Below are 16,829 nucleotides of genomic sequence, written 5' to 3' on the forward strand. Positions count from 1 at the left end.
TGATTAGGACAAGGCTCATTCAACAGCCTCTCTGTACCCATGAAACAGAGCAGGAGCCTTGGTCCTTATCCCCCAACCCTGGTCCTCTGCTCGTCCTTGGTCTGTGGAAAAACCCTAGTCAAAGAAGAAGTTTAATCAGAGAAGAGAGAAACAAAAGACAACAGTCAAAGGAGACGAAATAGCAATAGTTTAGTCATTAAGCGTAGTCAAGGACCTTCAGTTCCTCTTCAAGGGCTGTAAATCATACTCTGAGCCGTATCCTTGAGCTGTCTTATAGACAGTGAAACCCCCACCAGGTGGAGAAGTTAACTACAGGATAACCGGATTGTAGCCATAACAGAAGCTGCCACAATTCTGAGAATTGGCCTCAGAGAAATGGAAGAAACCAACCATGGAACTGAAGACTAACTGCACTTAAAACAATCAAGACGATGCTGGTCAGACCACCGATGACCAATCCGAAGATGACTGTGAGAGCTGACTACTGTCTGCACGTAGTCCCCACCCTTAGTCTATAAAAGCTGTTGCCTGCTGATTGTCAGTGCAGTGGGGGAGTCGGCTTTGGACAGGCGTCCACCTCCCCACTGCTCCAGGTGCCAGCATCCAAGATAAAGCACTTCCCTTCCTACCAGCCCAGCCTCTTTATCGCATCTGAGTGGCGAGCTGCCAGACCCCTTTTTCAGTTGCATCCACATCTCTCGGGAAACTGACTTTGCAGGCCCTTTGGACAGAAGGTGAGTCTATCCCACCCCTACACTGAGCTGGCCTTGTGGCCTGTTCAGGTAACAAAATGCAGAGGAAAACACATGCCAGTCCCAAGCCTGGGCCCCAGGGGTCTCACTCTGCAGGAACTCCGCTGCCTTTACGGGAACACGTCTGGACCAGAAGAGACACGTGATCCACGCACCCCTGTTGCCACAGCTAAATGCCAGCCAACTGCCAGCCCAGGGGCACTCAAGGTCCCTTCGGACAAGCCAACTCCCAGTGGACACACCAGCGACAGGAGACACACGAGGGAGCCTGGTCCAGGCTGGCTGAGCCTAGTGTGAGCAGCAGGACTATTCAGCTGACCAAACAGATGACTGAACTATAATAAATGTCGTCTTTCTTCAGCCTCTAAATGCCGGGCGGTCTGTGGCGCAGCAGCGCAGACTGATACAAGATTGGAAGTGGAGGGATGGGGGATTCATGAGCTTTAAGACAAGTGTTCTTCATGAACCACCACCACGCATCGCTGGCAAACTCCCGTTAGGTCTCTTATTTATACTGATAACAATCCAAAGTGAACCATCATGTAAAATGCGATTTTAAAAGAGAAGACTAGAAAAGTAAACAGAAGAGAAGTAACAGAAAGCAGAGGATGAGAGGAGGGGGAGGGGGCGGAAAGAGAGAGAATAAGTGAAAAGGGGAAAAGACGTTAAAAGCCCTGATGCGGCACACTTACGAAGGTGGGGACCATTCCTGGCCGAGCTCTGCGGAGCGACTTCACAGCTTGAAACACGTCTATCACTTCTTCTGTGTCAGCGCTTTCTAAGAGGTTGAACAACGCGCAAAATATTCCTGTTTGCTGAGATCCATCTCTATAAAAGAAAGAAAAGATTAAAAAGAATTCTACAGTTTATGGAGAAAGTGATGTTGGGATAAAAATCAAAAGACAGAGAGAAGAATACATTCTTTGCTTCAGATTTACTGTAATTACTTTATTCCCGTCTCTTAAGAGCAGAACGTTTCTGCTAAATGCACGTTGTATGCAAACTTTCTCAACCTGGGAATATAACAGTCCTTTAGTTTAAAAACTTACACTTTAAAAATATACTTTCTCCTGTTTAGTACTTTACTAATTACCATGCACTTTAATTTATATATGAAGTTGTTAAGACGCATATCATAAAGCCAATTTGACTGAAATTTAGGGACGATAAAGGCATGGCTAGAAACTGATGAATCCGGAAACACTGGACATGATGCCCTGTAAACTACTAAACCACGTACTTTGTCTCCTCTTGCTGCCCCTCTAGTGTTTGTTTTTTTTTTTCCTCACAAACGTTAACAATTCTGCACCAATAGAAAAAGGATACTAGTGAAGTTACTCACTAAGGAGAGGGCAGCCAAATCACTTATCAAACTGTGAGAGGCATGCTGCATTATAATAAAAATTCTATTTAGAGAATATTATTGGAAGGTTTTTGATGTACATAACCAAGGAATGTACAGTAGGTATTCATCTGTCCCCTAAGACACACGTACAGTTTTAAATACTACACTTTCCTTCTTTAGTTTTCTTTCCATGTAAATTTTACCTTTGAAAACTCAAATAAATGCCAAAAAGTAGTATTTGTTTAAGGGCTTGGTTGTAGTGTATGCAATTTTAATAATAATAATGAGGCTTTCTCAAAAAGCCTCATTTCTTTTAAGCACTTCCCTAGTTTTACATTTCTCATCTTACTTTACTATTTTAATTTCTAATTTAGTGTAACATTTTATGTAAATAGTTTATATCATGCATCCTTCTTTCAAACCTCTTATTTAAGGTGGAGACCTATCACAGATGAAACTTAAGGGTCTGCATAACATAAATTAAATAAAATCAAGTATTATTATGTATATTATTAAAATCTTTGCCTTTGGGGCTCTGTTTAGGGAGTGAAGTGATGGGTTTCAAATCAAAGTTGCTAAGCATAAGATTTTGGTTAATAAATATGTGTATTGGAGGCAAAACATTCAATCCTCTGGATTCTACTGACAACTAATAGAGTGGCTCAATGCACTTGTAAAGGCAGAAATAAAATGTAACATCTATCCATCCATCTGTCCAGGCATGCTTCCATTCATTCATTCATTCATTCATTCAGGACAGGTGACATTCTGGGTTCAGCATTAGCACTGACTCAGGGATTACATACCCCTGATTTTAAGGGACTCATAACCTAATATCCCTGCACTAAAATATAGTTATTTCTACTGCATTTCCACAATAGTTGCGCTGCTGGAACACGCGGGAGAGACGTGTTCCACTGCAGTCATGCATTTTTATCTATTAGGAGAAATCGCCTCTAACAGGAGGTGTGAGCCAAGAGGTCAGGCAGGACACTGGGTTTTAGAACATATCCCGTGAAACCCCACCGACCTGCAGTGGATGAGAAGAGGCACATTCCTGTGATATTTATTCCCTTCGGCAGAATTCTTCTTGGGAAGTTTTTGTTTGAGATTCTGGATCATCAAGACCAGTTCTTTGGGTTCTGCGGGCAGCTCTTCCCCATTCCAGTTATTAAATTGGTACTGGTACACCGTTCGGGGATCTTTCCTCTAAAACCAGGGGAAGGAACATGAATTCAAGGGAGAAACTCAGCCCATTTGATAAGTTGATTGTTGCTTTTCCCTCCCAGTTACTTTCATTTAAATCATTAAAAAAGTTCATCCTGAAAACATACAGAGAATTGCTTCACTCTCACAGAGCAATGCATCTTAATTTTTCAACCAGATCAATTACACTAAAGACACATACTCCTGAAATTGAGTGTGTACCTTGGAGTGTCTCAGTTCAAATGCACGGACGGTATACGCTGAAGATTTGTTGGTGTCCTTCATGTGAACTTCCACATCTCCGTAGGCTTGCTTTCCTTCCTCCCAGTACTGAGCACAGGCTTCCTAGATGAGAAAGAACGTGGTTCAGCATCAGCTGCCCAAGGGTTCTGTTCGCCTGTCAACGCGCTCAGAGAACCACCGCTCTCATCTCGACTTTGACTCTGTCCTCTTTCTCTCTCTTCTTCACTCTGCTCTGTTAAATGTGAAATGACTAACTGTATTGTCAAACTGAGTCTTCTTCATAAAAATCTAAAACCTACTGGAAGTATTCTGGACATCCATCCAATGGATACATGGTGCTGCCTCATGCAAGGAACCCAGGGAGAGCCAAGATGCCCAGCACACCATGGGCACAGCTCTGCCACGCCAGGCTAGGTCTCAGCTTTGCTTTTCCCACCTTTCCATGCCTCACCACCACCTTTTCAAAAAGGATGGACTGGGCTGATGTCATCACCCCTCCAAGAACTTAGGTCTCCCTCCAGGGGTCCGGGGGAAAGAGACCGCACCTTTAGAAACTTCATCTCTATCTTGTCTGTGTCAGCTGGCTATCTGAGGAAACGGTCAGACTGACGAACACATGGATCACAGAAGTACTTGCTCCTTCCTCAAATGATTTCCACTAACTACAGATCCACAGTTGCTGACCACGTTAGGCATTCCTGTCTGAAGTCCTGTTCCATTCCCTGGCTTCCCCAATTTAGGTGAAGGAAAAGATTACTAGAATCCCAGGCCTTAAAAAAAAAAAAAGAAAAAAACCCCATAAAATAGCTAGTGGGGAGCTGCTGTATAGCACAGAGAGCTCAGCTCGGTGCCCTGTGATGACCGACACAGTGGACAGCAGGTGGGCATGGAGGCTCAGGAAGAGGATATGTGTGTCCTTACAGCTGATGCACGTCGCAGAGCAGAAACAAATGCAACATTGTAAAGCAATTCTCCTCCAGCTAAAGTTTTTGAAAAGAAACAAATGGAAAATGAAAAAAAAAACCATAAAAATAAAGGGAAAAAAACCCCTATTTTCTATGCATGAGGGTAGGGGAAAAGGGAAAAGAGAGAGAGAAAAAGAATACATATAGGATAACTTCATACTGGTGAGAACATTCATTAAATAAGCTTTAACATATGTCAGATACAGTGTTAGGTGGTAAAGACTAAGATGTACTGCCAGGAAAATCTTGGTAACTTGTGGTATTAAGAAAAGGCTCACATATATGTAACAGGCATTAGGCAGAAGATCAAATTAGGTCCGAGGTTCACCTCCAACCATAGAATTTTATGACAGTAACTCTTACATGGATATAAAGAAGACGGGATTTAGATATGGTTTTCAGGAGTTTTGTCTCTCTAGAAGAATAGGATCAAAATAGGAAGAGAGGGCACGTCTAGATGCGTGGGATGTCAGAAAATTAAAGCTCACTGTGGAGAGCACAGGCACTGTGTTAAGAGTCCGTCAGTAACTCTACTTGTCCAGAGTGGAAAGTGTAGAAAATGTAAAAGCTGAGGATATGGCAAGATACATTGGGCCTGATTACTGATGGTCTTAAATGTCAGAACAAAGAGGTGGGTTTCTATCCTGCAAAAAAAAGAATAAAGATGTGGCTGTTGTGTGCGTGTGTGGTAAAAGTCACATAATATAAAACGTGGTATCCTAACCATATCTAACTGCACAGTTCAACTTGTTGGGCAGCTCTCCCCATCCTCCATCTCCCCAACTTTTCACTTTCCTAAACTGAGACTCTGTCCGCATTGAACACCAAGTCTCCACTCCCCTCCCCAGCCCCTGGCACCGACTAGCTTGCTTTCTGACTCTAGGATGTGACTATCTGAGGTGCCTTGTACAAGCAACATCAAGCAGTGTCTGTCTGTACCTACCGCATCCTTCCCTGGTGACTCTGACAGTAAAGAATCCGCCTGCAATGCGGGAGACCCGGGTTTGATCCCTGGGTCGAGAAGATCCCCTGGAGAAGGGAATGGCCACCCACTCCAGTATTCTTGCCTGGGAGATCAATGGACAGGAGACTAGCGGGCCAAAGTCCACGGGGTTGCAAAGAGGCGGACACTCTCACTGCATACTGGAATGCATGTTTAAGTTTGACCCAATGCACGTCCTGCACAAGCTGCACCTTCTTTTTCCCCCTGTGCTATACAGCAGGGTCTCAGCGCCCCCCGCTCACACGGCCCGCTGTGTTTAGCAGAGGGAGGCTGGGGGTTGCTGTGCATTATTAGACAAGCGATCTGTGAACAGTGGGCAGAGCTGGCGGGGGCTGCAGGAGGCAAACAGGAGGAATGGTCAGAACCCAGGTGAAAACTCTGGAGGCCAGCGCTTGGATGGAAAATGGGGAGAATGAACAAATGGAACCGTGTGACGGTGGATCAAAGGGACTGCGATACACAGATCCATCCAGTACGTGATCCAGGAAGGGAGGATCGGATTTTATGACAGAAACACCTGAAAGAAGAGATTCTCAAATGCACAAACCTTGTCTCCACTCTTCAGTTCCGTCAGCATAACGATCACCCTGACTTTTCTTTGGAAGACCATCTGCCAGAAGTCACCAATGGTCTCCTTCAGCGGTCCCTGAGCCGCAATCATCACTTCAGGTTTCCAGTAACTCTTTCAACAAAGAAAAAATTGAGACCCGGTTACTGCTGCTGGTGACGGAATAGTGGATTCTTAAAACAACCATCTGGAGAGACGGTCACTTAATTTGATGTTAGTGCTGTTACATAAAAATATTAAGACTCTTAGGACCCATTCTGTGATGAACCATAATGGAAAAGAACATAGTAAAGAAAGTGTGTGTATATATATATGTATGTATGTATACTTGAATCACTTTGCTGTACAGAAATTAACACAGAAATTAACAGCAGAAATTAACACAACATTGTAAAGCAACTATACTTCAGTTTTTTAAAACAGTGGCAAACAGATTCTTAGGTCCAAAAAACAATGTGATGTCTCTATAGAAGATATTAGTTAATGATAATACTTGGCTACTAATGTAAAATCAAGTTTAGAAGATATTATTTTAGAAAACTAACAAATTTTTCCCTCCAAAAATACCATTTTTTCCTTTGAAAAGCTTAATGTGATTATTTTCTAAAAAAGCATAAGCATTTCAAAATTGTCTTCATCATGTCTCTAATTTATGTTTATATATTCTTCTGCTAGGAACCCCTGGTAGCTCAGCTGGTAAAGAATCTGCTGGCCTGTAGTGCAGGAGACTCCAAATCGATTCCTGGGTTGGGAAGATCCCCCGGAGAAGGGATAGGTTACCCACGCCAGGATTCTTGAGCTTCCTGGTAGCTCAGAATTAGCCTACAATGCAGGAAACCTACGTTCAATCTCTGGGTCAGGGAAGATCCCCTGGAGGAGGGCACAGCAACCCACTCCAGTGTTCTTGCCTGGGGAATCCCCATGGACAGAGGAACCTGGCGGGCTACAATCCATGGGGTTGCAAAGAGACAGACACAACTGAGCAACTTAGCTCAGACAGCATTCTTCTGCTATCTTATAACTAATATTCTATGAATACGTATTTTAAGAAAATTGGGAAAAAAAATAAACTCAGTGAATATGCAAGTATTTACTGAATTACGTAAAGTTCCTTGCTTGAATTCTCAGTATACTAAAAAAAAAAAATGGTATGTGACACAGACTCACTTAAATATTCAGAAAATCTGAATGAAAAGTTTTTAACTATACAAATAAGCAAACTTGGATCTGCTTGCAATATGGGTATCTGAGTATATGTAAACATTTTCAAGCATTTGTTTTTGCTGAATTTCATTATTTTTAAAATTATATTATAGTCATATTTGCCATAAATTGTAACTAATAGTATTGTTTTGTATCAACAATTAATGTCTAAGTATTGTAATAAGTTAAGATATAGTATTAAAAATGGAAACTTTCACATCACTGAATACATAGATATGGTCAAGCTCATCCTTCTTTTATAAAATCACTTCATGCATGGCCATAAGAACATACGCATATTTTTTAGAGGTGGACCTCGGGTTTGGGAATGGTGAGGACTTACCATGACAAAGGAGGCATTGATGTATCTGCTTATCTCCTCCAAGTCGCTGTCATCATCAGAGGACTCATCTGAGTCTTGCTCACTCTCCTTGCTCGTTTCCAGCTCATGTTTCAGTGCCACTCTGTTAAAGTCATCTGTGCAAAATAAAAATAAAATTTAAATTTGATTTAAAAAATAAATAAATCTTTGCTTGACTGTCACGTGGAAACTAGAAAGTCATTTAGAAGTGACAGATTGCATTAGGTATACTTATTGATCTACATGGAATGAGATGCTGTTCCATTCTCATTGATTAACAAATTATTTTTTTAAACTCTAATAGAAAAGCAATCGATCCCAAGAAAGTTCCAGGAAAAAACATAGGACATAACTCTATGTCATAATGTTCCATATGATTATTCAATATTTGATACATCTACTTTAGTTTTCCATGAAATAGCATCAATCTGATGGATAAAAGTTTTAAAAATACATCTGTAAGTTAATAAAATACATACCTTAGGTAAAACCTAATTTTTCAATTATATCTTATTAACAGTAAATTAGCAATCTTAATTAAATGAGTATCTCAAATAAATAATTATTTTATCGAGGAAAGTATTTAGTCCATAATTTCTAGCTGTTACTCAATTTCTTAAATTTAGAATAACCTCATCAAAGGATCTGATTAGTTATATCACCATCAATTCCATATTTTAAACTACATTCATAAGGACCACTTCAGAAATTAACTAGGTCAACCCTGCATTGATCCAATTTATAAGGTCGTCTATCTTGGGCTATATTTTCTCCATATTAGTTTTAGTGTATGAATATTTATTTAGCAACTGAATAAAATTATAGTTGTATAGGTACAGTGCTATCAATATACTTAAATAGCAAAAGATGCATGTTTTGTCCTATTAAACGTGATGATCAAGAGTTTATAGTATATTTCCTGCCTACTTTTAACCTCCCTGAGGTAAGGGTAGGATAAACAGAAAACATAAAGGGAACAAAAAGATGTAATTTTGCTACTTGGCAACTACCCTGGAGTAAATAACTGCAATAAACCAAAGACGAGAGAAAACCTGTAAAGAGAACCTGGCCTTTCCCCAGCTTAAAAGGTTACGTCTTTCTGAAAACTCATTTCTGAACTAATTGATAAAAAGAAAACACTGAATACCGTCCGTCCTCCAAATTCCATTGTGAATGTCTGGGGTTCAATTTGTTGTATTTGCTACAACTAAAATTTAAATAACCTGTAACTATTCTCTGCTGTCAAGCAAATGTTGAAAAGCTGCTTCCCAAAGGCTTGTGTCTATGTCTCACATTAAACAAATTCAAAGAACTTCACTATGATACAAAAGATTAAAATAAACTGCATACATGGAATGATTTTAGAATTCCTGTTTTTACTCTTATTTTCTTCTTGGTTCCCAATATGCTGTGTCCTCCAGCTCCTATAAGAAGGAAGTCTCTGAAAGAAAGAAATAGAAAGGAAACACCTTTTAAAATGTAATGACTGGTTTAGTTTATTACTGCAGCATAAAATGTTCTCTAAAGAAAAGAATTTCATTAAGTTTTGTGAAATTTGCATACATTCCTGAAGGTCCCAATTTTTAAGTTTGTCCCTGATCTTTTTTTTTTTAAACTATTCAGGTCTTAAGTACTTTGACGTGGTGAATTTGAACATATACAATTATATAACAGAATATGTTTCCCAGTGAAGAGGTGCTAGATACTAAAAAAGTATGGTTTGATCTTTTATAAGTTAAAAGCACTGTATAGATATTGGCCATTCTCCATATGGCAAAAACAATGTTAAATTATTTTAAATGACCCAAAGTCAATTCTCCTCCAGGATAAAGCGTGCACAGATGACTCGGCTCATGCTTTGCATAATCAACATTTCATTTCTTTAAGCACTCCAGACTCTTCCCCTCTCCCTCCTGGTAGCTAATCAGTTGGCAAAAACTGTCATATGTCCGGGTGAAGCTCTCAAATCCTTCTGCGTTTCTCTCCTCCTGCTCAGGACAATCACTTTCATTTCTCACTTGAAAACATCAACAGTCTCTTTGCTGGCCTCTTTACCTTCCATCTCACTTGCTCTAATCCTAGAACACAACACGGCACGTTCCTCTCAGGTTTCTGGCAGCTTCCCGTCCTTGTCCGGAAGGACCCAACATCTATCTGCACCGCTCAGGAAGCCTCTCGGGAGGCGGCCCCGACCGTCTCTGCAGCCTCACCTCCTGCAGGGCCCTCTGCACTGCAGCCAAACCAACTTCTCCACCTGCGGATGGGGCCACGCCGTCCTTTAATTCTCGGGAGACTCACAGGTGTGTTTTCTGCCTGGACTACCCATGTCCTTTCTGTCACTCTGCTAACTTCTACTTGCCCTTTAGATAGCTGTTCAAAGGTCAGTTTCCATCGGAAGATCGCCCTGCCTGCAGCCTTTTCTTCCTAATAAATAACTTAAACAAGTATCTTTCAAGTGGATAAACAGCCTAAACTGAGGGAGCTCAACATGCACAGTTGAGTACCATTATACACACAGTTACACACACTCAGTTATACAGTTATACACACTCAGTGGAAAAGCCCCTGATGCTGGGAAAGACTGAGGGCAGGAGATGAGTACCATTATACACACAGTTATACACACTCAGTGGAAAAGACCCTGATGCTGGGAAAGACTGAGGGCAGGAGATGAGTACCATTATACACACAGATATACACGCTCATTGGAAAAGATCCTGATGCTGGGAAAGACTGAAGGCAGGAGGAGAAGGGGACGACAGCGGATGAGATGGTTGGATGGCATCACCGACTAATGGACATGAGTTTGGACAAGCTATGAGAGTTGGTAAAGGTCAGAGGAGCCTGGTGTGCTGCAGTCCACAGAGGTACAAAGAGCTGGACACGACTGAGAGACTGGACAACATCGATCCAGATACGTGTGTGCACGCGCATATACGCATGTATAAATATCATGAACACGTTTAGAAAAACTATGGTGTCTTCTTTCAAAGTCAATACAGCACTTTGTTCCAAACCACACTCATGTCTTCACCTCCTATAATTTTCCTCCAGTCTTCAGCCATCCACAGTCTCCTCTCCACTTTTGTAGGTAGGTTTCATTCCAAAGATTGCATCACTTTAGAAGTTAAGATTTCCACCGTACCTGCTATGGAAAGTTGCCTCCATCGCTCCCAGCCATTTATTCTAGCACCTCCAATTCAGTAAACTGCACTCCTATCAAAACCTTTAACATACTGCTTTTATGACTTTCTCATTGTACCGCATGTCTTCCTGTGGCTCATACGCTCTTTATTGACCACCCTAAATTATTCACCTGCAAGCACCCTCAGCCCCTTCACCTCCCAACTTTTGATTGGTCACTTTAAAATATCCTAGATGTGGTTAACCCAAGTGCACACAGCCTCTAACCTCAACGTTACTGCAGGAAACAAAAACAAAAAACCAACTGGCTGACTCTCTTGGAAAATCCATGACCATAAATTTCTAAAGATCCAACAGTAATTTCTGGCCACCCCACCCCCTTCACCTGGGAGACTGCTTTCCTTCTGTGATAGAACTATTTCAAATCATTTTCTCTTTCTTGTGCATGAACTCTTCTTTGCCACTCACTTCTGCCCCACCCCCAAACTCTCAACCAAGGATCTGACTTCATATGCTCTTAAGAAAGACGAGGCAATTAGACAGGAACTGCCTCAATGTCCCATCACTAATCCACCAGCCAGCCTCTATCTCTACCCTCATTTTCTGTCTCCCGTTCTGCTTAGCTGGAATAATTTCACCGTTTCTATCAGAGCTGTGGTTACCACCTGTGTGGATCACACTCACTAGCGACTTCCACATACAAATCACTTTGACTCTTGTGCTTAGAAGCACAGGCTCAATCATATTTGCTCAAAGAATCTACCCTTTCTTTTAGTGACTTTACATATGAATTTTTATTTCAGTGTCTGTGTATATGGAGTATAGCAGAGTTAGTGAATTAAATGCAGTGGAAAGAGCAAGAATAAGAAAACACCCCTTATTGAAGACCAAGCTGGTAGTCTGCTGGTTTTTCCATCGTAGTACAGTCTTCAGGTTGGATCATGTTACTTGGTGACTATCCCAAGTCCTACCCCAGTCCCACTCTGATCCAAAACATTAAATGACTCTGCATCTGATTAAAAGCACGTTCCTGGTCTTGTTGTGATAACATCTGAATTGACCAGTTTGGTAGTTCACACAAAGATTCGATAAACTGAAAATTACAAGTGAAAGAGAAAGGTAACAAAACCTTTGTGAGGGCCGAACAACCTGGAGACAGCTACACCGACTCTCTGAAATCACAGTGAGCCACATCCCAGGGTAGTTTTAGAGTAATTGCCTAATAAATAGGTTAGGACACACGTATTTATCCTTCAGTTTCTGTCTACCGGCTCCAGCCAGTTCCCGTTCCTAAGTCGTCATAAACTCCTATAATTATTTCCTTTACAAACCAAAACCAGATGCAGTTGTTAAAGGTGAGATGTTACGCTGCCTTTGGTGGGCCAATTTTGTGGCTCTATACTATTATTTTGACACTTTATTTTACACCAGGTTAACGAGGAATGGTTAACATGTTGGCCACAGAGTCAGATTTTTAGATTTAAACAAGTTTCCTACATAATAGTTTTGTGCTTTCAGGCATTTCTCTTAAACTCTCCGTGTCTTAGTTCCCTCATCGGTGCTCCATTTTATGGCAAAGCCCAAAGACAAGAGCTAGCCCATGTGCACAGGACAGCCTGGGAAGCAGACAGAGGCTCAGGTGGCTGCTGTTACCTGGAACTCAGCCTCCAGTGGGGAGGGCTCACTGGGCGGGTCTCTTTTCTTCATGTTAGACAGGTACGGGTGTAGCTCAGACAGGCTCACTTCTGTCTCTCCAAACTGATTGTACTCCACCAAGGCCTGGTGAATCAAGATGTACTGTGCCTGCCATTTCAAGGAAGGACAGAGACAGTTAATTTATCATTTACAGTCCTATGAATCACATTTAAATAAAGTACACATCCCCCACATTTGGTTCATCTGGAGACAACGTATGGAGGAGAACGCTGGTATCTGCCACATTTAAATAATCTGGAAGTTGGCACTCATACTTCTCCGGGAAATGAGTAAATTCCATCTCGGATTATTCTGCCAGGAAAAATAAAATAGCTTCACAAATAGATTAGGCATCTTATAGCTTCTATTTTATTCCTAGCAGTTAAAAAACACTATCTGTTACTTCCTCCCGGGACTAATGTTGAGTTAGTAAGTTAAATTACTAAGATATAAAACTATAAAGTTCCACACTGTATCTGAGAGGGTAAAAAAGCAAGTTGATGTTCCATAGAACACATTTTTAAAAAGTTTTGTAGCATTTTTTAAAATAGAGATTATACGAAAGAATCTGCCTGATTTGTGGGAGACCCAGGTTCAATCCCTAGGCTGGGTAGATCCTGCAGAGAAGGGAATGGCTACCCACTCTAGTATTCTTGGGGCTTCCCTGGTGGCTTAGATGGTAAAGAATCTGTCTGCAATGCAGGAGACCCAGGTTCAATCACTGAGTTAGGAAGATCCCCTGGAGAAAGGAATGGCAACCCACTCCAGGATACTTGCCCAGAGAATCCCGTGGACAGCGGAGCCTGACAGGCTACAGTCCATGGGGTCACAAAGAGCTGGACACGACTGAGCAACTAACACACATACGAGAAAGCATAAAATACCAAACCCAGATTTAACTATTCTTAAACTTTTATCATATTTGAATTTACTGTTTTTAAACAAATGACATATTTCAAGATTCTTTAACACCACCTCTAGTTTGACTGTATCCTTCCATTCTATGTTATTTTTCCACAGGAAATAGTTCCTTTTTTTCTGGTGGACGATTCATGTTAAGACCCCTACGATAACACGTATGTATTTATAAACACCGTATTCCTGTGTCCTTTCTTAACAGCTGCATACATTGTGCTGTACATGTTTCATCTGGAGACTGTATCTGCTCACTGCTCTCACCTGAGCACCTGCCCACACTGAGAGCTACAGACCGGTTAACCTGCCAACTGCAGCGGAACACGGTGCCCAGAGTCCACCCGCCCACGTTCTGCTGGCCTATTCCCATGCTGTTATGCATTCAAAGGTTTGCATTTTTTGTTATCCCAGCAATGTCGGATCCAGTGAGCACTCGTGAATGTGTGTGTAGTCGTGCAGATTTGGAGATGCTTCTCTCGGGTACATACAGTGCGTGGGATTTCTGGGTCAAGTGCAGACAGTCTCATAACAATGTTTATCGATTACAATTACTGACTATGTCTATGTTCCGGGGATTTGTGTAAGTGCTTTACTTGGACGCCCTTTTGTGTCTTACCTCTAAGGTAAATACTCTTATCATCTCCATTTGGATGACTTCACTCAAGCACAAGAACTTTAAAAACTGGTAGAAGAGTGCGTGGTATTGAGAATAACTACCAGTATTTGAAACTCCTAAATCTAGTTGCAAAAACTAGACTCTTAACCGCTGTACTGTACTATTAGGTCTTCCTAGTTTTAATTTTATGAAATGCTGACAAACTTGGTTTTGGCATTTTTAATTGTTTCCCAACCTCGTATGTGTAAATGGTATTTCATTATTTTTTAACATATACTTTATAGTCATCCTTATTCCACAAGTGCTCTCAGCCACCAATGCAAAATGCGTCTAACTGTGACCGGTGCTTTAGTTTTCAGGAAACGGAAAGAAGCTGTTTGAGATTGAGAACAATTTGGATTTCCTTTAAGGTTACTACTCCCACCATGAAAGAAGGTTTAAGCCGGGAGCTGAGAGTGAGGACCGTGCCCGGGACATACCTCCACCTGCACCATCAGGCACCTCTGTCGCCGGAGCTTGACGACGTAGCCGTAGACGTCCACCTTGTTCTCCGCCTCCAGGCCTTCCAGCATGGCGTCGATGCCGATGTAGGTGCCTGTGCGCCCAACGCCAGCACTGGCAAAGCACACGAAGGCAGGATGATGCACAGAAAGGCCCAGAGCGCCGCCCACCTCCCTGCCCACCCCACCCCCAGGCTGATCCAGAGCCCCCGTTAGCGTGTCCTGAGCCACAGGGCAAATTCCCCGCCTATCTATTTGGCATATGGTAATGTAAGTTTCCACGTTACTCTTTCCTTATATCTCTCCCTCTCCTCCCCCTCCCCATGTCCATGAGTCTATTCTCTCTGTCTGTTTCTCCACTGTTGCCCTGTAAATAAATCCTCAGTACCACTTTTCTAGATTCCATATATATATGTGTTAGAATACGGTATTTGTGTTGAGGTTTGACAGAAAACAGCAAAATTCTGTAAATCAATCATCCTTCAATAAAAAAATGAATTAAAAAAAACCCACAAAGCCCAGAAGGGTTAAGCAGGGGAAACACTGCAACTTTCTTCTCACAGACTTTCTAGAAGCAACAGGTGCCGAAGGGGAGGGTGGCCCCGACAGCCGCACGGGCGCGGGTGTGAAAGCCCGGGTGCTGCCGGGGGCGGTCTTCACGCACCTGCAATGCACCACGATGGGGCCGCTGAAGAAGTTGCTGAAAGCGTTTACCCTCCTGCGCAGCTTGAGCAGCAGGTGAGGGTCTTCGGGGACCCCGTGGTCCGGCCAGCTGGTGAACTGAATGTGAGTTACTGCTCTTCCACTTGCCTTTTCTTTTCTCTAGTCAGGAGATAATATGTCTTTTAGTTGATACATATTTTTTAAACTATGGAAAGTAAATAGGTGGAAGGGAGGGCCACCACAAAACACTTCTCATGCAAGTTTTTTTTTTTTTTTCATTCATGATTGCATTTTCCTCTCCAATGAATAACTAGGAATTGAGACATCATGCAGGGATGGCATGCACTAACCGGTAAGCAATTACTTACCAGGAAGGTAAGTAACGTATGACCAGTGTGGCTGAAACTGCTAGGAACTTTCATGCTGCCAAGCCAAAAACAAACAGGAAAAACACAAGAACACCACACAAAACCGGGGGCTGGTGGATGGGACTGAAAAGAAATAAAGTAAAAGCTACTCTCACAATGGTTTGAAATACTTCTTCTTGGGTAGGCAGACAGGACTATCATCATAGGAAGAAAGTCTGATTAATTATTTGACTAATGCTGCATTTCTCATATTAGAAATGTCAGTTCAGACAGTAGAGAGAGAAGTGGGGAAAGTCAGCTCCAGATTACAGCTCGTGTTCGTCCCCATTTCAAGGCAAGCATTAGAAGACACATAATTCATAATGTCTAACCAAGTATGAAGAGGAACTACCAGCTTGGTGGGTGGTCATTTTCAGATCAGAAGTAACCGAGCTAATGAAGGGTAAGGTCAGACTAATCAACGTAACCAGATTGGAGTCGGCCTCTACACATCACCCCAGTCTATGACTGGTCCTGCCTGGCTCCAGTGTATCGTATATTCAGCCATGAACCACTGGTTTCACAGCCCTCCAAGGTCATAGTTGTTAGCTGTTCAGTTCAGTCGCTCAGTCGTGTCCGACTCTTTGCAACCCCATGAATTACAGCACCCCAGGCCTCCCTGTCCATCACCAACTCCCAGAGTTCACTCAAACTCAGGTCCATCGAGTCGGTGATGCCATCCAGCCATCTCATCCTCTGTCGTCCCCTTCTCCTCCTGCCCCCAATCCCTCCCAGCATCAGAGTCTTTTCCAATGAGTCAACTCTTCGCATGAGGTGGCCAAAGGACTGGAGTTTCTGCTTCAGCATCAGTCCTTCCAATGAACACCCCGGACTGATCTCCTTTAGAATGGACTGGTTGGATCTCCTTGCAGTCCAAGGGACTCTCAAGAGTCTTCTCCAACATCACAGTTCAAAAGCATCAATTCTTTGGAGCTCAGCTTTATTCACAGTCCAACACTCACATCCATACATGACCACTGGAAAAATCATAGCCTTGACTAGACAGACCTTTGTTGGCAAAGTAATGTCTCTACTTTTTAATATGCTGTCTAGGTTGGTCATAACTTTCCTCCCAAGGAGTAAGCATCTTTTAATTTCATGGCTGCAATCACCATCTGCAGTGATTTTGGAGCCCAAAAAAATAAAGTCTGACACTGTTTCCACTGTTTCCCCATCTATTTCCCATGAAGTGATGGGACCTGATGCCATGATCTTCATTTTCTGAATGTTGAGCTTTAAGCCA

General features: G+C 42.3%; 1 protein-coding gene across 6 annotated transcripts in view; it reads right to left on the minus strand.

Moving 5' to 3' along the window:
• Positions 1-16,829, minus strand: part of PTPRC (protein tyrosine phosphatase, receptor type, C) — a 129,571-nt gene that overhangs the window by 2,102 nt on the left and 110,640 nt on the right. For all 6 annotated transcript variants that reach the window (XM_010831088.1, XM_010831084.1, XM_010831089.1 and 3 more), the window contains 9 exons: positions 15,181-15,338; positions 14,496-14,631; positions 12,444-12,593; positions 8,997-9,087; positions 7,629-7,762; positions 6,062-6,196; positions 3,526-3,648; positions 3,128-3,306; positions 1,445-1,580 (listed from right to left, as the gene is read on the minus strand). In XM_010831088.1, coding sequence (XP_010829390.1) covers positions 1,445-1,580; positions 3,128-3,306; positions 3,526-3,648; positions 6,062-6,196; positions 7,629-7,762; positions 8,997-9,087; positions 12,444-12,593; positions 14,496-14,631; positions 15,181-15,338 — 1,242 coding nt within the window. The remainder of the gene's footprint in view (positions 1-1,444; positions 1,581-3,127; positions 3,307-3,525; positions 3,649-6,061; positions 6,197-7,628; positions 7,763-8,996; positions 9,088-12,443; positions 12,594-14,495; positions 14,632-15,180; positions 15,339-16,829) is intronic.

Source organism: Bison bison, unplaced genomic scaffold, assembly GCF_000754665.1.
Source record: "Bison bison bison isolate TAMUID 2011002044 unplaced genomic scaffold, Bison_UMD1.0 scf7180017864524, whole genome shotgun sequence".
NCBI lineage: Eukaryota > Metazoa > Chordata > Mammalia > Artiodactyla > Bovidae > Bison > Bison bison.